The following is a 25,752-nucleotide window of genomic DNA, read 5'->3' as shown; positions in this document are numbered from 1 at the left end:
GGTAATGAAAATTATGTATTTTTGTTGAAATACATAAATGATATTTGACAATCTTCTAGTGCTTCATTCTCCAATTCTTTTTGAGATCTTCAATAGTATTGGGTTTATAATTAGATAGAACGCTGCAATTCCTTCAACCACCACTGATTAACTTACACTCGTAATATTTCTGTGCAGTTGTTGTTTAATTCATTATTGTTATTAATTATTTTAATCCTTACTTTTTCAGAATAACTTGACAGAATTGAAATCATTTGGCAGCCCTCCTGAGCCTGTAGTCAAAGTGACGGAGGCCGTGTTGGTGTTGTTCGCCCCCAAAGGAAAAGTGCCCAGAGACAGGAGTTGGAAAGCTTGCAAAGTTTGTATCTTTCCAAAAAATTAATTGCTTAAACGTTATACAGTATATATTTAAATGATAACGAATGACATTTTTCTTGTTATGGAACTTTTATTATAATGTTATGTGCAATGGAATCGATGCTGCTTTCTGCCTGACATCTCTGCTTTTTCGTTGAGAAAATGACAAACCACATAAATTTATTCATTGAGAAAACCCCAGTTACAGAAAGATAACCATTTTTTATTACGTGAATTCCTGTTTATTATCATATTATGGATATCCACATACACTGCAGTATAATTGATTCAAGTCTTTGGTGATGAATTGAAATGCAACTGTTTCATTGGATCTTTCTTCTGGCTATTTTGTTTTTATCATTAGTCCAGGCTATATATGCTCAAAAAAGGGTATAGAGGGAAATGTTTGGAAGACAATTTTTGACACCACAATTCTGTTTAGGGTAGTGAGGAGGTAAATATATCAAAAGTCCCCACCCCTACCCCTTGTGCTAAGGGGGTGGGGGTGGTTTGAAGGTACCATTTTTTGGTTTCTCCAATAAAACTAAAAAACTATGTATCTTGAGGACTTGACTGTCATATAACAAATTGAAGCTTACATAATTTCCTACAATATTCATCTAGCTTAACAAAGCTGCAAAATAAAAAATTTTGTTCAAAACATTCCCTTCAAAATTCCTTCGTCAATTAGTCTATTGTTGCAAAAATGGAGATTTCTCACTCAACACTAAAGCTGCTGCAAAAGGTCTAGGGAAATTCGTAAAAGTGTGAAATTACACATCAAATTGAAGAAAATTTAATGCTCTATAAGCTCATAATCAACATGGATTTTTCCCATCGATTTTTAAAAAGTTATAAGAGCAAAAATAAAAAACAATGGGTGGCAAACGTGTATTTTTCAAAAATGTCACACCTTCAAGAGCGGATATCTTGAAAATCATAGGAGATATAAAAAAAGTTGTACAATGAATATTGTAGGAAATTATGTAAGCTTCAAATTGTTATATGACAGTCAAGTCATTAAGATACAAAGTTTTTGACTTTTATGCGAGAAACCAAAAAATGGTACCTTTAAACCACCCCCACCCCCTTAGCACAAGGGTTAGGGGTGGAGACTTTTGATATGTTTACCTTCTTACTACTTCTTACTACCCTAAACAGAATTGCGGGGTCAAAAATTGTCTTCCCAACTTTTCCCTCTATAACCTTTCCTTGACTGTACTATAAACTCCTTACAGAAGCATTGAAATGATTAATAATAATATTTTCTTGCCAAAAAACTTTGAATCATAATATTGGTGAATAGTTAATCACTTGATCTTTATGAATAAATTGAATATTTTATCATCATTTGATAACGGTAGAATGATTTCTAATGATTATTTCAATTTCAGGTGATGATGGCAAAAGTTGACTCATTTCTTGACAATCTTCTGCACTACGATAAAGAAAACATCCATCCTGATATCATAAAAGAACTTGAAAGACACTATCTGAACAGTCCAGATTTTGATCCCGAAATTGTCATTTCGAAGTCGTCGGCAGCTGCTGGTAAAATAGAACACAACATTAATCTTTATAAGGGATATTCGAAACTTGAAAAAAACTTGAATAGAATCGTCATTTTTAAGGCTTTTATTTTGTGGAGAATACATTAATCAAATACATTGAGTGTCAAATTCAATGATTCAAGGATTGACACTCCTTGACACTCCTTGGGTCATTGGGAGGATTGACACTCCAAGGACTCACACTCGCCTGCTAGTAAAATGTTACTATCTTCAACTTCCAAATACATTTATTTTGTCACACAGATGAACATTTTTAATTGCTAATAATAAATATGATTTAACAGATTCTGTTGTTGAAGTGATCTTGATGGGTCTTCTACTTTGTTGATTCACAATAAAATTTAAAATTATAATTCAAACAAACTATGTCTAAATATATTTTAGAGCTGTGAATAACAAATAGTGAGTAGGTTTTTGATTTTGTATTCAATTTTTTTAAATAAGTGCAATATTTCTAAAGTTTTTAATTTATTGTGATTCATTTAGAATATAAAATCAACCTTCAAAATTCAAAATTTTTAATCATCATTTCTGGACCGAAAATCAAATGACGAAGCAGTGTGTGACTATATAACCTTATCTTTTGGACAACATTAACATTTTATCGAAATTTTTGGAGAGAAATAGTACAGGCTTAGCCTAGTTTTTCCTCCAATGTCATAATTGTATTATGATTATAGTATTCTATACAATAAATAAATTGATAATGGCTCTCAATGTTTTGAAAATATTATTCACGGAAGGGTATAATATTATTTTTGTTGCGAGATGAGCTTTGTATAATAACTCCTAGTACCTTATTTTTTTTAAAAATTACTTTACATCCATAGTATTCTAACATGCAAGGGTAATTTTGAATTTTACTACTTGACAATCAATAACATCCTTTTCTATATTATCTTACAGCTCAATCATTATTCCTATCTAGATATAATATTTTCCATGTACAGGTTTATGTTCTTGGGTGATAAATATTCACAAGTTCCACTTGGTGTGGTGTGTTGTTCTGCCGAAGCGTAAGGCTCTTGCTCAGGCCAACAAGGAACTCGCCGAAGCTCGTGCCAAGTTGGCCGAACTCAAAGTAAAACTGGAGGTAAGTGTCCGAATTCAAAAATATCATTCTCATCGTCACATTTTATTCTCCATGTTGATCTCGATCTGGAGTTCTAATTACCTTTTCAAATAATACTATTCTATCTTATCAACCAATGAAACTCGGTTATATGTAAAAGCCTACTAGTAATAAGTAATTGTAAACTATTTCAGTAATGTATCTTGCACTAAGAAGAATGAAAACAGTCTCGCCTCGGCTTGCCGCTCATTCACTCTCACCAGACCAACACAGTAATGCCGCAGCCTGGTGCGATTCCTTACGAAGGCCAATGAAGGCCAGCGCTGGCAAACCATCCATCCACTCACTGGCGCTAGTTGACATTGGCCTTCAATGGGCCAACATGTAATCGACAATAGTGACAATCTTGGCATAGCAGTGAAAGTTGAAACATAAGCGCCGGATATACCATGAGATATATTCTCATGCTATCTTTTCTCTATGGTATGAACGTCTAGTAGAATATTCTTATCTAATGATAGTTATAACAATGTAACTATCATAATTATAACATAAAATTAACATATTATGCAATGTTTGCAGGAACTTGAAGCAGAGTTAGCTATTCTGACGAAACGTTTTGAAGACGCAGTGGCAGATAAACTGCAGTGCCAGACCGAAGCTGAAAAAACGGCAGAAACCATTGATCTTGCCAATAGGCTTGTTACTGGGCTGGCTTCGGAAAATCAGCGCTGGAAAGAAACAGTCAACAAGTGAGTAGCGGATAATTTCAAAAGTTTGATAGAGGTTCTATTCCTTTTCCATAGGAGTAATGTAAAGTTTTGAGTTTTCTAGCGAAAACTTGAAAAAATATAACAATAATTTTCAATGTATGCTATTCATGATGTTTTCAATGATTAATGTTTCTTTTTATCCATAAATAATAAATGTTTTATTACTTTCAGTTTAATGAAGCAACAGCAAACCCTTCCTGGAGACATGCTCATAGTGACAGCATTCATCTCTTATGTGGGATGCTTCACAAGGAAGTATCGTAATGATCTCATGCTAAAGTATTGGTTGCCATTCATTCAGAAATTGAAGGTATTTGATCAGATTCATTCATGATAATGGATAAATTTTAATATACTTTCTGACTATTTCTTGAGTGGTTGTAAAATAAATATATTGTGTATTTGTAACAAACTTTGATGTAAAATTTCTTCTCTATTACTATTTTTTTCAATACTTTAGCTATAGGGATAATGACTAATGAGAATTTTTCCCATCCTAACATACTACTTGAAAAATGAATCAACCAATTTCTGATTAGAGACTTTTACTGCTATTTGTAAATTGATTTATGTATTTATTCATATGGCTTTTATCGGCAGAGAGATCCTTCTGGATGTTCTGCCTCGCCGTATTACCCAATGTCATTTCCTATTTACACTCAAGTTTATAGGTTATATATTGGGTTCTATGTAAATTGATATGTAGCCTACACTTATTGACAGCACTAAAAGCTAGACTTCACTCAACCACTGCTCTACTCTTTCACTGGACACAACTTGAACCAAGTACTATACTGGTTCTAACAGATTACTATTAATGATCAATATTTTATTATATCCCATGCATAATTTAACTCTCCCATCCCTCTTTCAAAACAGCTCCATGTACGTTTTGTAAATTGGTGTGAGATTTTATTGTCGAATTCTAAGCAAAAATAATCAATATCAGGATTTCTTGGAGCACCATTCATTATCAGAATGATTATGTATAGTATCCGAAAAAGTTCTCTCATGGAAGTCTTGAATTGTGTGGAGAATGTTACAAATTTAAGATCTTTCAACCAGCGTGCATTTGAGAAACAACTCAAGTCATATTTTCAAACTCACTCAGCCAAGGTATATGTTACTTCAAAAATTATTACATTGATAACCCTTCAGAAGTCACAGCTTACTATTCAATCTGAGACGGTTATATTCCTTACAGAAACCAAGTTCTTTTACGATTTGCTTCGTTCTGAAAACTTTAAAAAGTTGTCTTGAGTTTTTTGGGTCTCAGAAAGTCTTTATTTTGCCCAGTGAATAATTTGAGTTCACTATCATATTAATCAATTCTAGAAAGTTAATTCTCACATGAGAGTTTCTTTTTTATCTTCTTCATTCTCCAAGTCACGTTTTCATCAATATGAAATATAAATAATATATGAACTACAATAATAAAATATGATACTATTATATGAATGTTTGCAGCCATCTATACCCCTGACTCATGAGTTGGATGTGCTCCTGCTGTTGACCGATGATGCCCAAGTAGCCGAATGGAACAACCTGGGTCTGCCCAGCGACCGCATGTCAACCGAGAACGCTACGATTCTCGTCAATTCAGAAAGGTGGCCACTCATCATCGATCCTCAGGTTAGATTCACTTATTTATTGCTACAAACTTCATAAACTGGTAGAAGATCGTCACGACACTATTAAAATGAAATGGTACTTTGAACAAAATCCATAAGCCTGCAAAATATCTTTGCATCATCACTAAATAGCATGCTAGTGGGTAATCAACGTTGAGGAAAAATGTGTATAATGACAATTCAGAACTATACAAATATTGGAATACAGGTTTTATAACAACGTTCTAAATACTCAACATCGGTCCAATAAAAATGGAGCCCAAATGAGAGTTTCGAGAAACAATGCAATTGATATTTCACAATTTCATGAATTTAGCAAAGATTGTAGATATATTGCTAATCAATATTGTATGTATTGTAGGCCAACTGTATGACTTTAACCTGTTAGCTGCATTTATTGATTAAAATTCCAGTCACCTGTATAACTTGATTTTCCCATTTTAAAAATAACAAGTTTTCGACTTTGATGCAGCTCTATTATATGTGTAGTTCTTTGTTAACGGAATTAAATTTTAGGCAAAATATTGAGAATATCTATCCTCCAAGATTCTTGATTAATGTTTGCCGATAATAGACTTATGATATTGTCATATTTCATTTCTCCTTGAACATTTCCCTCCCGCCTTCAATTTAAGTTGATTGTCTTGATGTCCAAAAATAACCTGAGGGAATCATTTTTTGTTGACAGTTGCAAGGAGTCAAATGGATAAAAATGATGTATGCTGAGAAACTGAAGGTGATACGTCTGGGACACAAAAACTATTTAGATCGCATTGAGAAAGCTGTTTCCGATGGAGCAACTCTTCTCATTGAGAATATCGGTGAAAGCATTGATCCGGTTTTAGATAATCTATTGGGAAGGAACCTTATTAAGAGAGGAAAGTAAGTACTTGTCATAATAATTTCAATAGTTTTGAAATTCTCAAAAATATTCAGCAAATTTTGTCTCTATGGGAATCGTACATACGAAGAGAAGAGTGTTTTTTTTATAGCTCTACAGCCCATTGTGGGCTTTGGCCTCCTCCACAACATTCCTCCAAACGTTTCTATCCATTATAAATCCTCTCCATCCTCTATAACCCATCCTTATCAAATCATCCCTTATCTCATCTTCCCATCGAATTCTTGGTCTGCCTTGTTTTCTTCTTGAGTGAAGCTTCTCTTTAAGCACTATTTTTGGCATTCTGGTTTCCTCCATCCTATAAATATGTCCGAACCACCTTAGTCTCTGTGCCTTTATGAAGCGTACTATACTACGGCCTTTTATTAATAGTTCAAGTTCAGCATTGGTTCTCCTTCTCCACTCTTCTCCTTCTTTTACAGGACCGTACACTTTTCTAAGCACCTTTCGTTCAAATACACTTAAATTATGTTGGTCTTCCTTAGTCAAAGTCCATGATTCAGAGCCATAGGTAACTACAGGTCTTATAAGGGTTTCATAAATCTTAAGCTTGCTGCTTCTACTGATGAGCCTGCTCTTTAGAAGCTTCATGTTGCTGTAGTATGCTCTATTTCCCGATAATATTTTTTGTTTGATACTGGTGCTCATCATATTCTGATTATTCAATTCAACACCCAGATAGCTGAAGTTTTTCACTCCCTCAAACAACCTATTATCGATTCTCAGACTCTGTGGAACCCTTCGCGCTTGACTTCTTGATATTTTCATGTATTTTGTTTTATTTTCATTGACTAGGAAACCAATCTTTTGTGCTTCTCTTTCTAGTAATTTATACGTGTCCTGGAGGATATCTTTTCTTCTGGCAATTATGGCTACATCATCGGCATAAGCACATACTTGATACATTTTATGAAAAATGCTGCCTCTCTTGTCAATGACGTCTATCACACGATGTAATGCAACATTGAATAGGAGTGCTGACAGTCCGTCACCTTGCTTTACGCCAGTGTTGAACTCAAACTTTCTACTTTTTCTAGATCCAACTTTTATCATGGCCGTAGTCTTGTTCATTGACATTTTGGCAAGTTTGATCAACTTCTTCGGTAAGCCATAATGCTCTAGTACTTTCCATAACTCACCCCTTATTATACTATCGAAGGCTTGTTTAAAATCGATGAATAAAATGTGTAGGTCGAGGTCATGCTCATAGAACTTTTCTGTGATCTGTCTTATTGTAAAGATTTGGTCTGCTGTCGCTCTTTCAGGACGGAAACCACACTAATACTCTCCAATGATTCGTTCTACATATATTGTCATTCTTTTGTTGATTACACTTGAAAGGATTTTATAAACTACACTGAGCAGAGTTATCCCACGGTAGTTGGAGCATTCTAGTTTATCTCCTTTCTTATAAATGGGACATATGAGGCCTATGTTCCAGCATTGCGGCATGACTTCTTTCCTCCAAATCATACATATAAGCTCATGTATGTTCCGCACTGTGAAATGACTAGCGTATTTTATCATTTCAGGAGGTATATTATCTTCCCCAGCTGCTTTGCCATTTTTGAGCTGCTTAACAATAGCCTCTATTTCCTCATATGTTGGCTCTGGTACATCATCTGTGTTGATTGGTGGTTCCTCATCCCCGTTTCGACCACCCTCATCTTCATTGGTCTCTGCTGATGTTAGCAGTTCTTCAAAGTGTTCTGCCCACCTCTCCATTACATTGTCCGCTTCACTTATAACTTTTCCTCTTTTGTCTTTGCAGGAGCTAATTTTGTGCCTATATTCTCTATTAATTTTCTTCATAGCACTGTAAAACTTCTGTGTTTCATGTTGTCTGTACAAGCACTCTATTTCTCCCAATTGATTCTTCATTGCCTCTCTTTTCTTTCTTTTACATGTTTTATTGGATATCGCGCGTTTCTGCTTGTACTCCTCACAGTTGCGTCTAGTCTCCCTTTGAATCATCCGAGCTCTTGCCTCATTCTTCTCTCTTATTACTTCTCTGCACTCATCGTCGAACCATTTCTCGTTTCTCACCCATCTCTTTTCACCGATCGCTTCATCTGCTGCTTCTTTCAAGCCAGTGGCTAGTTTGGACCATACTTCTTCAATCCCATCTGAGCCTAACATGTCTCTGGTTTTAATCTGAACAAGTCTAATGTAGTCATTTCGATTCTGTTGATTTTTAAGTTTTTCGACATCCCATCTCTTACTTGTGACTTTATGTATTTTCATCATTGACAGTCTCTGCCTAACCACTGCTTTGACAATGAAGTGATCTGAGTCACAATTAGGACCTCTACAACTCCTTACATCAATAATTGATGAAGTATTCCGAGAGTCCACAAGTACATGGTCAATTTGATTCACTGTTATCGAGTCTGGTGATTTCCAAGTGCCGAGATGGATTTTTTTGTGTGGGAATTGAGTGCTTCTTATCTGCATCTTGTTTCTCATTGCGAACTGGCTGAGTAGAAATCCATTCTCATTAGTTTTCTCATGTAAGGTATGTTTTCCAGCCACTTGCTCAAGATAACTTTCCTTCCCAACCTGTGCATTGAAGTCACCCATAATGATCAATTGATCGTATTTACATATCCCAGCACATGCTGATTCCAACTGTTCATAGAAGTCTTCCTTGATTGCTATATCTTTTTCGTTTGTGGGTGCATGTATAGATAGAATTGATACATTTCTAAATTTACCTCTGAGGCGCACTCTGCAAATTCTTTCATTAAGTGCTTCAAATTCTATCTGGGCTCTCCTCAACTTCTTTGACAAAATGAATCCTGTTCCAAATGCTCCAGACCTTTGCTCATGGCCACTATATAAGAGAGAGAGAAGTTCCTCTTATCAATTCTGCCTTGTCCTCGCCATCTCACTTCTTGGAGTGCTACCAAATCAAATTGATATTTCAGAATCTCCTCTGCAATTTCACTCATTCTACCTGCCCTTAACATTGTTCTCACATTCCACGTTCCGAGTACCAAATCATTATTATTTCTTTTCGATTGCCTATTTGTTTTTCCTGAATTCCGATCCGTCCGAGGCTGTTGTGTAAGTTTCTCAACAAAAAGCTTTTTACGGTGAAGAGCAGTTAACACCTCGACCAACCCCCAACCTGGAGGACCAGGGACTTTTGTTTAGAGTTGCCATCTCCTAGGCTCTCGCTTCCACCTCAGCTCACAGAGTGTAACCTACCCTGGATTTGATTCGGGTTAACTCCCTAGGCTCTTCCGCCCTCTCCGCCGTTGGGATTTCTCCTCATCCGCCTTCGAGGCCGTTGGCCGTTTTGCTAGTTTTGGTCCACCCCGGCTATTTTATTTCACCGGTACCACCCATATCTGGGAGGCATTCCCCTATCCGCCACCTGGGGAGGCACCCGATGGAGGACTAGCAACCCCTCACGGGGAAGAGTGTTTGCTATGAATGAATTATATTTCACTCAACTCAAATGTTGATTGCCGTTGATATTCACGACAGAAATTTCAAAATATTTTTTGACAAGTCAAGAAATCAATGAAGCATTGAAAACCCATGAATACGTTCACCACACCATAGAGAAATAGATAGTAGGCTAGCCTACCCACTAATGGACTACAGTAGTGTGAAGGTGGAAATTTGTAATGAAATTACTATTGGTTGAGAAAGTACAAGTATGATTATAATATCTTTTGAATGATATTCTATTGAAGTACTATTGATTGACCAAGATTGAAAATAGTATTTATTGTGATTATGCGTTTGTATATTTGACTATCACTGATGTCCACTTTAGTTGAGTTTCCATTGTAGTTTGAACTCTTCTTTTAGTTGTAATATGAGAGAGCTGTTTTTGTTCATCGTTTACTTTTTAAAACCTTTTTCATATTTTACCAAATACTGATGGCTCTCATTTTAAACACATCTTTTGAATTCTACACAACAAATTTTCATTTTTACAACAGATCAAAGTAAACTTTATTGAATTGATTCATTGTAAGTTACTCCGAGAAAATTATTATTTGATGTATGCAATTGGCCATTCTTCCAGTTTTGTATGTTCTGCGCCTTATATTTGCACTGTATGTCACCAAGTAAACATTTCACTTTTTTAACATACTTTTTCTGACGAAATACATTATTATCTGGGTAATAACTAATTTATGAATGGTTTTGCTCTCAGAATTGTGAAAATTGGTGATAAGGAGGTTGACTTCAATATGAACTTCCGTCTCATCCTGCACACAAAATTGGCAAATCCTCATTACAAACCAGAAATGCAGGCGCAAACAACTCTCATCAACTTCACTGTTACAAAGGATGGCTTGGAAGAGCAGCTGCTTGCTGAAGTGGTCAAAGCCGAGAGACCTGACCTGGAAACTCTCAAGGTTGGTCTCTTAACAAATTCAAATTTTACAAAAACTTCTCGACTTTCATCTGTTCGTTTCAGATAAGATTAACGATTTAACGATACGATTAACGATTTAACGATTCGTTCGTTATTAAAGTTTTGATTTATTTTCATCTATAAGCTTATTGGAGGAATATGTAAGATAGGTAGTTCAAAAAATCCCTTTTAATTTATTTATTATTTGCTCCTCCAACTGTCTACCTGTAATAGATTTGAACTGTCAGTCACGTGTTTACATTCATGTTATTTTATTTTTTAAATACTTCAAATATTTTTCACACAATTCGATTGGTATGAATTTAGATTGATATATTATTTTGGGAATCAATAGGATACTTTGCAGGGAGAAAAAAGTGTGTGATCATATTCCCCTATTTTTTTACGAGGGATGTCATTCAGATTTATAAGGACGGCAAAACATTGAATGTTCAAAAATATATTATGTAACTTGCTAATGAGTTCATCTATATTGATGTGCCTCATTGATAAACTATTACATATATCATAGTCATACTTGTTCCATTCCCTACATCAAACATTTAAGTTTTCAAACTTTAAATTAAAATTTTAAATTCCCAGTTTTATAACAAAATGTAATATTTATCTCATTTTTGAACAAATTTTATGTTTTATATGTGTTAATCAAATAGTTCCAAAGGTTTAAGAACAAAAAGTTTTTTTTGGAAGTGAATTTTTCATGAAGAAATATCAAAGGCAAGATTACGAATGAATTTCCAACCTTAAAATGAAAGTGTTATTGTGCATTACATTATGAGTCGATTTTAAACTCTGAATTTGAAGCTCAGTTTTTGCAGGCCGGACACAGCAATGTCTCCCGGCCACATAGGCCAAACAAGTTATTGATTCTTTGAATGTTTTTAATTTTTGTATTGGCCTATGAGTGCATATGCATATACTGTATATATATATTTTTTTTTCAAACTACCAGAAATAAACTCCTTGATTCATTATTCGTTTATTTTTATGATAGGCTTTGTTTTCAATACCTAAAATTTTATCCTTGAAACCAATTCTTTTTCTGTTCTAGGCTGATCTAACAACACAGCAGAACACGTTTAAAATCACGTTGAAACAGTTGGAAGACGATTTACTGATGAGACTGGCATCGGCTGGACCGGATATTCTCAACGACAAAGAGCTTGTATTGAGACTGGAACAGACAAAGAAGACGGCCGATGAGATAGAGCACAAAGTGACCGAAACCAAGGATACGGGCGTGAAGATAGACCTGGCCAGAGAGATGTACAGGCCAGCGGCAAGGCGTGCCTCCATCCTCTATTTCATTCTCAACGATTTACACAAAATCAATCCCATCTACCAGTTCTCCCTCAAGGCATTCAGTGTAGTCTTTCAGCAAGCCATAGCGAAAGCCGAGCAAGCCTTGGAACTTTCAGTGAGAGTCGACAATCTCATAGATTGCATCACGTTTTCTGTCTTCATGTACACCAGCCGCGGTTTGTTTGAAAGCGATAAACTCATTTTCCTTGCGCAGATGACTATCCAAATTCTGCTCTCCTCAGGTGAAATAAAAGAAGAGGAGCTTGACTTCTTGCTAAGGTTCCCCTATGTTGCAAACCTTACTAGTCCTGTAAGCTTCCTCACTAACCAACTGTGGGGAGGCATCAAGGCTCTTGTATTGATGGATGCTTTCAAAAGTTTGGATAAAGATATCGAAGGCTCTGCAAATCGTTGGAAGAAGTTCATAGAGGGTGAGTCCCCAGAACGAGAAAAATTCCCACAAGAATGGAAGAATAAGTCAGCATTGCAGCGTCTGTGTATGATGCGATCAATGAGGCCTGACAGAATGACGTATGCTGTGCGCTGTTTCATTGAAGAGAAGCTAGGTACAAAATTCACTGAGGCCCGTACAGTTGAGTTCTCCAAATCTTACAAGGAAATGAGCAGTACTGTTCCAATGTTTTTCATACTATCACCTGGTGTTGATCCCACTCGAGATGTTGAGGCGGTTGGTAAGAAGCTGGGATTCACTGCAGACCGCAGGAATTTGCACAACATTTCTCTTGGCCAAGGCCAGGAGTTGATTGCTGAATCGACAATGGACCTTGCTTCAAGGATAGGCCACTGGGTGATACTGCAAAACATACATCTTGTTAGTAAATGGCTGCCCAGTTTAGAGAAGAAGATGGAAGCATGTGCTGAGCGTCCTCACTCTGAATATCGACTGTTCATATCGGCTGAGCCGGCACCAACACCAGATATGCACATTATTCCACAGGGAGTGCTTGAATCCTCCATCAAAATCACTAATGAACCACCGTCAGGAATGCTTGCTAACCTGCATAAGGCTCTCGATAATTTCAACCAAGATACTTTGGAAATGTGCTCGAAGGAAGCTGAATTCAAGGCAATATTATTCTCATTGTGCTATTTCCATGCCGTGGTCGCTGAGCGGCGCAAGTTTGGTGCACAAGGCTGGAACCGGACATATCCATTCAATGTGGGTGATCTGACAATAAGTGTGCACGTTCTCTTCAACTATTTGGAGAACAACACGAAGGTGCCATGGGAGGATCTGCGCTACTTGTTTGGTGAAATCATGTACGGAGGGCACATAACTGACGATTGGGACCGCCGTCTCTGTCGCACCTATCTGCAGGAATACATGTGTCCGGAGCTGGTTGACGGTGACCTGCATTATGCACCTGGCTTCCCAGCACCTCCCAACTCAGACTACGTCGGCTACCACAGCTACATCGATGACGTTTTGCCGCCTGAAAGCCCTGTACTTTACGGACTGCATCCCAATGCTGAAATAGGAGTCTTGACCATGTTGTCTGAGAAACTATTCAGAACAATTTTCGAGCTACAACCGCGAGACTCAGGTTCTGGAGGTGGAGGAGGTGTTTCTCGTGAGGAGAAGGTCAGGCAGATACTCGATGATATTCTCGACAAGATTCCGGACGGCTTCAATATTTCTGAAATGATGGCACGAGTTGAGGAGAAGACTCCGTACACAGTGGTGGCATTCCAAGAATGCGAGAGAATGAACATATTGATGAAAGAGATACGACGGTCACTCAAGGAGCTGAGTCTGGGTTTGAAAGGTGAATTGACTATAACATTGGATATGGAAGAGCTGGAGACAAGCCTGTTCTTAGATCAAGTGCCCGAGAATTGGATGAAGCGCGCCTACCCTTCTCTACTCGGCCTTTCTGCGTGGTTTGCTGATCTAATGGTGCGATTGAAAGAGCTTGAACAGTGGGTGGGAGATTTCACTCTACCTTCAACGGTTTGGTTAGCTGGTTTCTTCAATCCTCAATCGTTTTTAACAGCAATCATGCAGAGCACAGCTCGAAGAAACGAATGGCCTCTGGATAAGATGTGCCTGCAATGCGATGTAACAAGGAAACAGAAGGAGGACTTCACGGCTCCACCCCGCGAGGGAGCCTACATCAACGGGCTGTTTGTGGAGGGGGCACGCTGGGACATGCAGACGGGGGTCCTGGCCGACTCAATGCTCAAAGAGCTCTTCCCCACTCTCCCCGTCCTCTTCATTCGCGCCGTCACACAGGACAAACAGGAAACAAGGAACATCTACGAATGTCCTGTCTACAAGACTCGACAGCGAGGACCCACGTATGTCTGGACGTTCAATCTAAAAACCAAGGAAAAACCTTCCAAGTGGACAATGGCGGGAGTTGGAATATTATTGTCGATTTGAATCGAGAAATTTCCCACGCTAGTCACCTTCCACAATATTATTTTAATCCACCTTCCATTATCACGATTAATAACTGATTGTAATAAACATGAAGAAATGAACTAGAACTTCCAAATTAAAATTATGTTATTGTCTATCAGAATAATTGTTATTTAGAAACAGAAGAAATGCCTGTTTTTAGATTGCATGTCAAAGTTGAGTTCATTAATAAAAATTATTAATTTACTCCGTATCCATTTATTTACCGAATACTTATCATCATGTATATTGTTTAGGAGAAAAACAGGTAGACACCAAATTTGATCTCTCCTAAATAACGCGTTCCAAAACAAAAAGAAAAACATGAACAAAGTGTAAGTTTAGATAACCGATCGTTAATCCGAAATAGATTCTCATTCTAAATTCATTGGTGATTTATTATTTATAATATAGTAGTGAAGAAATAATTTGCCAAATTCATATAATTATTAGTAACATGAAATTATCGAACAAACTTTCGAACTCCATATGCTTATTATTACATAAGCTCTACATTCATGTCATCAAATGCCCATGTGATGATCAAACGTTCATGCCTACCAGCGGGATTAGAACCCACGACCATGTAGCGCTACCAGACTGAAGGGTGCAACGCCTTATGCCGGTGCCACACTCATGCCGAGTGGGTGCAAATGACGACGGGCGCGAGAGTGTGGATGGCTACTACGCCACCGCTTGCCTTCACTCGGGTCGGTTTGCCTTCGCTCAGACGTTTCAAAAGTTCGCCTGGAACGGCGAAGTGAAACTACCGCCGAGGTACTCCCTCTGCGGGAGCGAGCTCGGTGTAGCCTGCTCAATTTAATAAAATGGAAAGCAAGTTTTTAAACTTCGCTACCGCCGCAGGAGCGAGTTTGGTGTGGCCTGGGCTTTAGACGAGCGAATGCAAGTGGCTCCCTACCACTGATCTTGAAGACGGCACTCGTATTCTGCCCACATTGCATTGGCGAGTCGCTCAAGTTAGCTATTAGACGAGTGACTCGGCAAGAGTGTGGTCTAGTCATTAGTTGTCTCTGCTAATCTGGTCGGCAATTTAATGAATAACATGCAGAGCACATAGCGGTCTGGCACTTAAACGTTAGCACCTATTCAAAAATCATAAGTAGCACTTGATTAATTTTTTGACTATATATTTACTTCCATTTTCAATTTTTCTATACCGGTACGGTAATTTATACTGGAAAATATCCTTCAATCAAAATGAAGCAAATTAGCTTGAAAAATGATTACCTACCTATTAAATGCCTTTCTAACAGAAAAAAATTATGGAAGTCTATAGTAGATAGGTACGGTCAAATTCTGGATGAGATATTCCTCATTACTTATACGGCACATTAATTTAATACTACTTGAACGAATAAAAAAGCTAACGGTATACTCAAAGTTTTGTTTTGGAGTGATCCTCACGTCATGATTTCAACGGCTGTCATCATTATTGCTACCGTACAGATTATTCAGAAGACTTTGTAAATTGTAATGTAAGTTAAGTTTTATAATCCATTTTGAAGATAATTTGCTAATTCAATAGTGCTTTAAATAACATGAAAAACAATATATTGATATTGTAAATTCTTAAATCTCTATGTACGAGTAGTAGAAATAATAAGCTACATTGTCAATTTTTAATCCAATCATCTGAAACGAACAAACAAAATTTCCCGCGTCAGTTGGTACTTACATGTACCAACACAACAAAACTACAATTTCAGAGTGTTTCTTGAATGATCTTGAAGCAAATATAATTTTTTCAATGATCAAATTTTGAAAATTTCAATTGTTTTTTTGAATTTTTACTCATAATAATATTTATCAATGACCAATCGACTTCCAGGAATCATGACTTGAATATTTCAGAAGATGGAGCAAACTGATTTTTCGATAAGCTCAATCTAAATCGAGTATAATTTTTCAAAATAGAATATCAAAGTAATATTTTGTAAATTATCTAAATAATGTTTTGTTTATAATTGCCAAAATGCAAACGTAGCAATTGTATGTGACGTCATTTTGTCTTGTCATCAACTGATAGATGTGGATCATCTGGCCAATCTGGCTTGCTTTGCTTGCTAGTGAAGAAAGTAATCTCGCAGATGAGATTAGTTCTGTTTGCTGTGTGTTTACTGTGCTGTTGACATAAACTGTTGAATATGGAATTATCAGAGGTGGTTGGCACTCAGTTTGCATTTCATGGCATTGCTGTGGGTTTTGTCATTATTTTGGCAGTTCTAGTATTCATTTTCGGGTTTAGAACAGCCGAAGAGCCACCTTTTGATAAACTCACCAATTCTGCTGATGACCGGAAACCAGCTGGCAAAAAACGTAAAGTGAAGGACAAGGTAAGAGGTTATTGCTCTTGATATTAATAATTAATTACATTTGGGTGAATAACATTTTAATTTATTCTACATTATAAAACAATCCAATAGTTATTCTTTTATATTGTGCCCTAAAATATGTTAGTTTATGATCTTTCGATAAAATAACCTCCATCTCTAATGTCAAAAGTCAATACTGTACCTTTTATTATGGTACCGTAAACTTACTATCAAAGTTATACTTCAATCATAATATTGGATTCAAATCTAGCTGCTTGATTAAGCTTCTGATAGATCCACTACAGTTCAAATTTCTTATCTTGCCGTATTGTCAAAATGAATATGACATTTGAATTTATAAATAAATGTAACTTACAATCTTTTCTTATGTAAGCTCCAAGTTATAAACCACCTGCGTTTGCTTGGATTGACGGTACTGTAGGGTAATTAACTAATGTACTAAATTATTTCATCTATAGACCTACTGATAATTCTCACATTTGTTTTTGTCAATTGGATGCTTGGTGGCAGTCTGACAAACGTTGCTGAGTATTCGTAAGATCAATTTGCAAGAGTTTTGCACTCCGTATGGTTGGAAGACCGTCAGTAATAAATTTTGGTTTGCTTTATAATCACTGTTATAGTAGTTTTAATCTGACTCTATGTCTCTGAGTAGAAATGAAGACTCTTCATTTATCTTTTATTATTATACTTCCTATTTGCTGGCTTACGTGGGCAACATTGTTAAGAAAACCTCTCACATATCTTATGAGCTAAATAAGAAAATCATTTCCTTTCATATATTTAATAATTACAAAATGGACTTCAAGATATACACCGTGATTCAAAAAGAATACCACAACTTTGAAAATTGATAACTCTGCAAAGAATGAACGGAGAGAGTAAAGCACTATCTGTCATCAATTTGAGGAAGCTCTGAAGTTTTTTAGTTCCTTATTTAGTCCCATTGGCACTCATCTGTTCGTGCCTATTTGAATGAAAACTATCCGAGGCAATGGATAGGCTGCTAAGCAGCTCGAGACAGAGCACTTCATCACTGGTCTCCAAAAAGCCCTGACCTCACCCCCTGAGATTTTTTTCTATGGGGGTACGTTAAAAATGAGGTGTATCGACCGCCTCTACCAGCTAAAATTGAGGAGCTCAAACAAAAAATAACAGCAGCTATACAAACTGTTACGCCCGATATGCTACTGAGGGTGTGCAACGGGTTCGAGTATCGTATTGACATCACTCGAGTGTCTGGAGGGGGTCACATTGGTCATTTGTGAACTTGTTTGCTAGTGGAGAAAAACCTTATTTGATACTCTTCATTTTGATTTATAACCTAAGTTTCTATTATGTTTCCTTGATTAAATACAGATTTTCAAAGTTGTGGTATTCTTTTTGAATCACCCTGTATATTGTAAGTCTATAATTTCAAGGTTCGATCTGCTTTAGAATCTTCTTGATGGCATTCCATAGCTTTTAATAGTATTCCATGTTTATTATTTCTCAATTCGTTCATTCGAGAATATCAAAAAAGTACGTCCCACGTTGCTAGCATTTCCAATTGAATAGATGCTTAAACATCATTCTCAAGTCTCTTTCTCCTGCTTATGACTTAATCAGCTCAAGAAAAGGGTTCTGGCCGCGACGCCACACGTTAACGTCACACCTACAAGTGGGCACCTGCTTTTGCATATACCGTGAAGTGTGATACGGTATCTACTACTCATCGGCACTACCAAGTCTGTAGACGAGTATCACAGAGGAGTATTGCAGTGGAACCACCGCAATTGACCTTGCACCTCGGTGGGGGCAATGTGCAGTTCCGGCGGTATATGGGCTTGGTCGGGGCCCGAACGTATCCTCTAACTCGTCTGCAGGCCAGGAAAAATACTTGTGGTTCCCAATTGTATACATCTCCAAGGTGGGCGCTTTCACGTCCACCAAACAGGCGCCCAAAAGGAAGCGCGAGCGTTTTGGAAAGGGGTTTTTCGACATGCTATGATGCTACTACTTCCAGAGACGGAGTCACTACCCAAGTCCCACAGTCTGGGTTGAACCATGCGCTGAAAAGCACATAGTTATCTCTCATGCCTGCTACTTCCAGAGACGGGGGTACCCTTATTCCCATAGTCTGGTCTCTCACTGGCTAACCCCGACAGCCTTCACTGTGTCCAGCTACTCCAAGAGACGGAGAATTCAGGTGACCCAGTCGAACCATTAACCTCCCATAGTCTCGAGTCTTCACCTAGCCGTACTACTTCGTAAGCCAGGCTAGGCTACTTCTAGTGACGGAGTCACAGTCCCTCTGGTTGGAGGTTTTTCTCTTCACCATGAGAACCAGCACCCGGCTGGGGGATGCAGTACTTCCTGAGACGGGGCGATGAACGAACTCCAAAGTAGCTCTACAGCAGCTCCCTAGGAGATCAAGCTTCAGTCGCATCCCTCAGGAACCAATCAACTCAAGACAGCCATTGAAGTTATGGTTTATCAAAGAGGTGATAAACCTGTAACGAGGTTAAAATAGGCAGGTGAACCAGAACATGAGTACTAGTACAATCAAGTACTGTAGTTTGTATTATCATAGGGGCTAGTGTTTGGAAAAATAATATACTTCCGAATTTTACCTGTCGACGATAATCTAATGTAAACAATTATATTTATTCCCTTCGAAGAAAAAAGTCTCAGATATATATACATCACCTGTGAGGACTGGTTTCAACAAAAGATATTCCCTCTAATCACACAAGTTCAATGTGTAAACCCCATTCACAGAATGGAGTTAGATGAATATTACACATCATATGTGTAAACCCCATTCACAGAATTTTCAGGGATGGCAAAAAATTCACTGATGATGTTTAGAGGCGTTTCCACCAGGAACCTACGTGTAGACCTGATGAATTCCCTTGTTGAGAGATTCCTTGCCGATACAGGTAGCCAATAGGCCTACTACTTTGTCGAGTAGGGTGATTGGGTAGATTTCTGCCTCTTGTGTTGTAATTGTGAAAGCTCCTCAGTCCCTCCAGGATGATCTTGATATTTTTGAGGGATATGAAAATGTAAAGACTGATGACAGTCATGAACGAATTAGCACAAAAACGGTGGGAGACAATGATCGATAATGACAGAACAAATGATGATTCTGATGGCCTTCTTCTGCAACAGAAAAACTCTTCCGAGACCGCTGGTAGCACCCCATTAATCCACATTTAAAAAATTTCTCATATTGATATTATACTGTAATACTGTTTAATAGACCTATAGTATTCTTAGATAGGTCGGTCAATATTTCTTATTTGCGCTAATAGATGATGTATCTACTTTTTATTCAAATAAAATATTCAATATTGACTGGCTTGTCAGTGCATATCATGTCAACGTCCATGTATTGAATGTAAAAAATGAAAAACCTTTTGTTTCAATTTAAAGGTTTCAAAATGCAAAGTTATATTTTCACATTTTCAAGCAATATAATGGCAACTTGCAGTCTACTACTATTTTAATTGTCTATTTTTAAAAAATTGTTTTTTTTTCATTCTCAATATTCCTTGAATTCTGAATATTCTCTAAGGTCATAAATTAATTATTCAAGCTGTAGATAATTACTTCGTGTTATAATTGCATGCTTTTAAAGTAGGCCACCTGCTGAAAAAAAATTTAAGCAACGCAGTTGAGTAGGCCTACCGTATTTGCTTTGATGTTAGTGAATGTAAGTGTTTGTAATTCATCAACAAATCATCATAACTATTATGTCAATGATTTTTGCAGTGATCTCAATAATAAATTATCATTAATAATCATTCATAGTTGAGAATGATATTGTTGTATCAATGTATAAATACATAATTCGTTCTTCTTTACATCCTACTTTTTTATTCTAGATAACGTTTCTAAACCTTTAAAAAGTAGACCTGCATTGTTGCTTTTGTAATTCTTAGTTTACAAATTTCAGAAAAAAACACTTGAAAAGACGGACTTAATTTCCTATTAAAAGAAGGGCAATGATATATTTTTTAAATGAATAATTTTAAATGTTATTTTTTATCCAATTTAAATCGATTTAATAGATTCCATTATGCTGGTTTATTATTATCAATATATTATATTGTATTATTATAATATTATATTTTTTATCCAAGGGGATATAATTTATGATGGTAATTCAATTCAGATCGATTTGATAAATTCCATTATGCTGATTTATTATCATCAATATACTTTATTATTATTATCAATATATAATAATAAATATTATCATTATTATTCATTTATTATGATTTCTTACAATTTTATTCTTTGTGTTTTATCAATTCTACATTCTAATATAGTTAGTAAAATATGAGCACAAATATCTGGCAAATATTCTCGCCATGTTCGTGCAAAAATAAATGTCAATGCAGATTGTGTAAATTCCTAAAATTGAAACAGCATTGTAGACCGCTGTAGATGAGTCCAGACAGTAATTTTTTGGCAGTGGAATTGGGCTGAAAGATCTATTTCTGTCGAATCTAGATGTTATTCTAGTCTGAGGGACTTTGTCCCTGCTGTTATGTGCAAAAGGTAGAAACTGTCCAATTGACACAGCTCTACTCGACCAACTCACCTATTCTTTATAAATAGCACTATACATTTCTTAAAAAAGATTCTGTTCAAATTTATTGCCATATCTTTGTTGAGATGAACTTTTATATATTATGAAACTTAATGAAGGATATCTCAGGTTCTATACAATCGTAGAAAAATATACTAGGTTAATTATAATCGTAAATAGAGAATATCAAATGCCACATAAAAAATAATAATAAATTACATTATTAAAAAGAATGAGAACTATGCAAAATATTAATTTCTAGTAGATAATATCGCCTTTTATCTGGTGTGTCCAAATTGTTATTCAGACCACAGTAGAGATCCCTTCTCAAATAATATAAGAGCACATAAAAATTTAGCATTACTGCAATATATAGCAATATCAAGATTTAGCTTACTGCTTTTTTTTTATTCATCCCTGGCTACCAAGAATCAGATTATTTGTATTTTCCTGTCTTATTAGTTGAGCAGTTCGTTAATATTGATTCAATTACTGATTGAATTACAAAAAAAAAAAATCAAATTCAAGTTTAGTTTAACTCGAAGAAGATTTAACTCGGTTACATTTTCTTGTCTCTTAGAATTGATGCGAAATTGCTGCAATTCAATTAGATTGGAAACGTCTCATCCTATTATTGCCTGTATACCTATTATTACTTTTGAGCAATAATAATTCTCTATTCCTCTCTTCGAATGCTTGCTCTTGTATAGAAAGAACTAGGTGATTTCAATATGCAAATTCATTTCACAACAGAGATAGTCTCAGTTAAATGTTCTCTTTTCCATTTGTGTCATATTTGATCTTTGAAGTGCACCTGCCACCTGTTACTTATTGTGTAACAACTGCAGAATTACAACTTCATAAATCACCTTGTAATAATATTTCTAATGACTGTATTGTTTGATTTGAGCCAGTGTGAAAGTGAAGTATTTGTTACTTGCACAATCTTCAGAACTTACATTTGAAGTCTGTATCCATTACGTCTGTAAGCGCTTCGTAAGTTTATTGCTTGAAAGATCAAACTACAATGTTTCTACTTGTCTTGGGAACTAAAAATAATTATTCTGGATATGTCATAAACAACCCTTATCCCTATATTTATTTAGGACTATTTTGAGCGTTTTTATAGATCGATTTTCTTAATCCTCCACTCCTCTATTTATGAAAAATACATCCTTGCATTTATAAAAAATTAAAAATTCAACTTGTTTCTTGAAATTTTCATTCAAAAAAATTAAATTCAAGTTGAATCAATATTTTTAGGCTCCTAGTGTCGTACCATATTTCTTTAAATTACCGTAACTAATTCCAATTATAATTTTTATTGACTACAGTCTACATAAGAATAAAGACCCTAAAATGCCAACATCAAAGATCTTGGTCTAATTTGAATAGAACTCGTAATACTGTTCGTGGTATTCCACTCATATAAATATTTACTCCCAATACATTAGCTTTTTATCTATAAAAATATGTTTGAGTAATCCGGCTTCATGAGAGTAGTTTGAACAGCAAATAGATGCTTATTGAAATAATGTTTTATCATTTCAATATTCCAGATCACATGCCTGCATACTAATACCAGAGATTAGATATAATTACTTTTACATTAGTATTCTTTTTTCTATGCTAATACCTATAATATTGACATGTATGATACCTATGACATGTTTATGTATAGGATTAAATATATTCATTACAATATAATAATTGTATTGTTATCATCAAACGTAATTAATAAGATTTTAAATCATTAATCAATATTTATTATTTACGGTATTATATTATATTTATTTAAAGACAAATCATCGTTACTTATCTAGTATGTCCTCCGAATCTTTCAAATATATTGGCCAACTCATCTTCACACACAGACCTTATAGGCAATTTGGAAATTATACACTTATGAGATGGTTATAATTTTCAAATTGTCTCAATTGAATATGCAAATTTTAATTATATTATTTGTAAAAATCAAAACAATTCTATTATGATTATATAGGCCTAGGTACTGTAAAATAATGTTGATATCAATTTAAAAAATCTGGTGTGGCGCACTCACACAACTTTCCTTGCCGTTAAGGAAATTGATCACCTGACGCTAGTGTTCCCGCGCATCTCAAGTCTACTACTATTCAAAGATCTGAGCCAGCTGGTGACAGTACAATAACGCTGGAAACACACGAGGTCTGCTATCTCTTCATAGTGAATGATTTAATAGAATCAACAGTTGTCAACAGTTTGCAATTGAAATAATCACTTTTTTCTCGGATTTCGAGCTTATTTTCAATTTTAGGTGAAAATGTTACTGAACATTAATTGTAGAGATTCTTATGCTCAATCTATTCCACTTAAAATGTTTTGTTTAAATTGTATCTGAAGTCTGATAATTGGGAATATAAAATCAAACTTTGCATAGATGGGGCGGAGCTCTTGAAATTTTTACAGATATGGGACTTATGACAGTTGATAGAGCTTATCAATGACTAATTTAGGTATGAATTTGATCAAAATCGTTGGAGCCGTTTTCGAGAAAATTGCGAAAACCCTGTTTTTGACAACATTTTCGCCATTTAAGCCGCCATCTTCAATTGAATTTGATCGAAGTTGTTCGTGTCGGATCCTTATATTGTGAGGACCTTAAGTTCCAAATTTCAAGCCATTCCGTTAATTGGGAGATGAGATATCGTGTATACAGACGCACATACACTCATACACACACACATACACATACAGACCAATACCCAAAAACCACTTTTTTGGACTCAGGGGAACTTGAAACGTGTAGAAATTTACAAATTGGGGTAGCCTACCTTAATTTTTTTCGGAAAGCAATACTTTCATTACCTATGGTAATAGGGCAAGGAAAGTAAAAACGTATTAGAATGATAGCAGAATTAATGGTACAACCTTCTCAAAAATATATAGGTATATTCATTGTATGGAAAAGCGTACATAAAAGGTGAAAAAAATATAAAATATATTATGAAAGGTAAAGAAGAAAAACGAGAAGCTGAAAAGTCGCCAGCCAAAGTCAACAGCCAAGCTAAGAAACAGCAGAAAAACGACACTGATAATTCCAAAAATGCACTGAAGGAAAATAAGAATATCAAAGAGAATAAGAATGCACTGAAACCGAGCAAGAAGCAAGAACAGGCAGCAGGTGGTAAGGATAATAAGCGAAACAAGGGAAAGGAAAATGTGGATATCCAAGTGCAGAATAAGAAGAATTTGGAGAAAAGCAAGAGTAAGAAAATTGACGAGAAACCCCAAGACTTTGATGAAGGTGAGACTCTACTACATCTTTATTTTCTAGATCACCTTGCTAAATGGTTAATTTTAGTTGTCCGTTCAAAATCTACATCTTCATTTTCTAGATTAGCTTGCTAAATGTTTTCTCAATGGTTCATTGGAATTGTCAGTTTTAAAAGGGTTTTCAACAAATTCAAATGCAGGTCATGTGCAGCTCAACTCAGAAAATCGTTATCTATTAATGTGATAAATTCGGTCATCATTTTGCACAGTCATCAAAACTATATTGAAAGCGTGCGACCTCTATTTTTATATAAAATGATAAACTTTATTCTGTAATAATTTATTAAATAACGAATTAACATAAAATGATAACGGCGTTCACCAACTATGATTACCGTTCTATGCAACTACTTCAAATTATGCAGCATTCCTTTAGAAAAAATATGCATGCTTTGAAATTTTTATCTACATATGCATAGAAAATTTGCAATGATTGAAATACAAACAGAATGAATTGAATGATATTGATTAATTTTCTCATGTTGTTTGATGGACAACTTCATTAAGGGGTTTAAAATTGTTAATTTGGTACTTTGATTCTAATTGGTTGATTCTACATAACTCTGGTATTATACACCGTGTCCCACGAAGAGATTTACACGTTTAATTTTATATTACGTGCCCATTTATGCACCGAACTTTTTCAAATTTTACACAGTTTACAAAGTAGACTCTTAAAATATTCTGGGAGAATTTCAGCTCCCTAACCTTCGTACAAAAAAAAGGGCGGCATATTGAAAATTTTTATGAATTGATAACATTTTCAATTGCCGTCATTGTGTTTCTATGACGGTTAGGGAGCTGACATTTCCCCAGAATATTTTCAGAACCTACCTTGTAAACTGCGTAAAATTAAAAATTATTTAATTTCTTCTACCAGGAATTTATAGTTTGAATGAATCGGTAAAATTTTCAATAGGCCGCTATTTTGTTTTTACGAAGGTTAGGGATTTGACATTTTCCCAGAATATTTTAAGAACCTACTTTGTTAACTGTGTAACATTTAAAAAAGTTCGGTGCATGAATGGGTACGTAATATAAAATTAAACATGTAAACCTCTTCGTGGGACAGGGTG

At 35.7% G+C, this 25,752-nt stretch overlaps 2 protein-coding genes across 3 annotated transcripts in view; both read left to right on the top strand.

Moving 5' to 3' along the window:
• LOC111048465 (dynein beta chain, ciliary) overlaps window positions 1-14,635 on the top strand; it is an 81,976-nt gene extending 67,341 nt beyond the window's left edge. Inside the window, exons 56-64 of the mRNA XM_039428862.1 lie at window positions 230-358; window positions 1,752-1,908; window positions 2,879-3,021; window positions 3,583-3,752; window positions 3,945-4,083; window positions 5,241-5,405; window positions 6,093-6,286; window positions 10,480-10,684; window positions 11,756-14,635. Of these exons, the coding sequence (XP_039284796.1) occupies window positions 230-358; window positions 1,752-1,908; window positions 2,879-3,021; window positions 3,583-3,752; window positions 3,945-4,083; window positions 5,241-5,405; window positions 6,093-6,286; window positions 10,480-10,684; window positions 11,756-14,410 (3,957 nt within the window). The 3' untranslated portion in view covers window positions 14,411-14,635. The remainder of the gene's footprint in view (window positions 1-229; window positions 359-1,751; window positions 1,909-2,878; window positions 3,022-3,582; window positions 3,753-3,944; window positions 4,084-5,240; window positions 5,406-6,092; window positions 6,287-10,479; window positions 10,685-11,755) is intronic.
• LOC111048466 (nucleolar protein dao-5) overlaps window positions 11,455-25,752 on the top strand; it is a 24,944-nt gene continuing 10,646 nt past the window's right edge. For both annotated transcript variants that reach the window (XM_039428863.1, XM_039428864.1), the window contains exons 1-4: window positions 11,455-11,460; window positions 13,780-13,784; window positions 17,544-17,550; window positions 24,347-24,647. In XM_039428863.1, coding sequence (XP_039284797.1) covers window positions 24,347-24,647 — 301 coding nt within the window. In that variant the 5' untranslated portion in view covers window positions 11,455-11,460; window positions 13,780-13,784; window positions 17,544-17,550. The remainder of the gene's footprint in view (window positions 11,461-13,779; window positions 13,785-17,543; window positions 17,551-24,346; window positions 24,648-25,752) is intronic.

The sequence above is a fragment of the Nilaparvata lugens genome, chromosome 5, assembly GCF_014356525.2.
Source record: "Nilaparvata lugens isolate BPH chromosome 5, ASM1435652v1, whole genome shotgun sequence".
In the NCBI taxonomy this organism is placed as follows: Eukaryota; Metazoa; Arthropoda; class Insecta; order Hemiptera; family Delphacidae; genus Nilaparvata; species Nilaparvata lugens.
The sequence above is the reverse complement of the archived record's forward strand: the minus strand, read 5'-3'. Positions and strand labels throughout refer to the sequence as shown.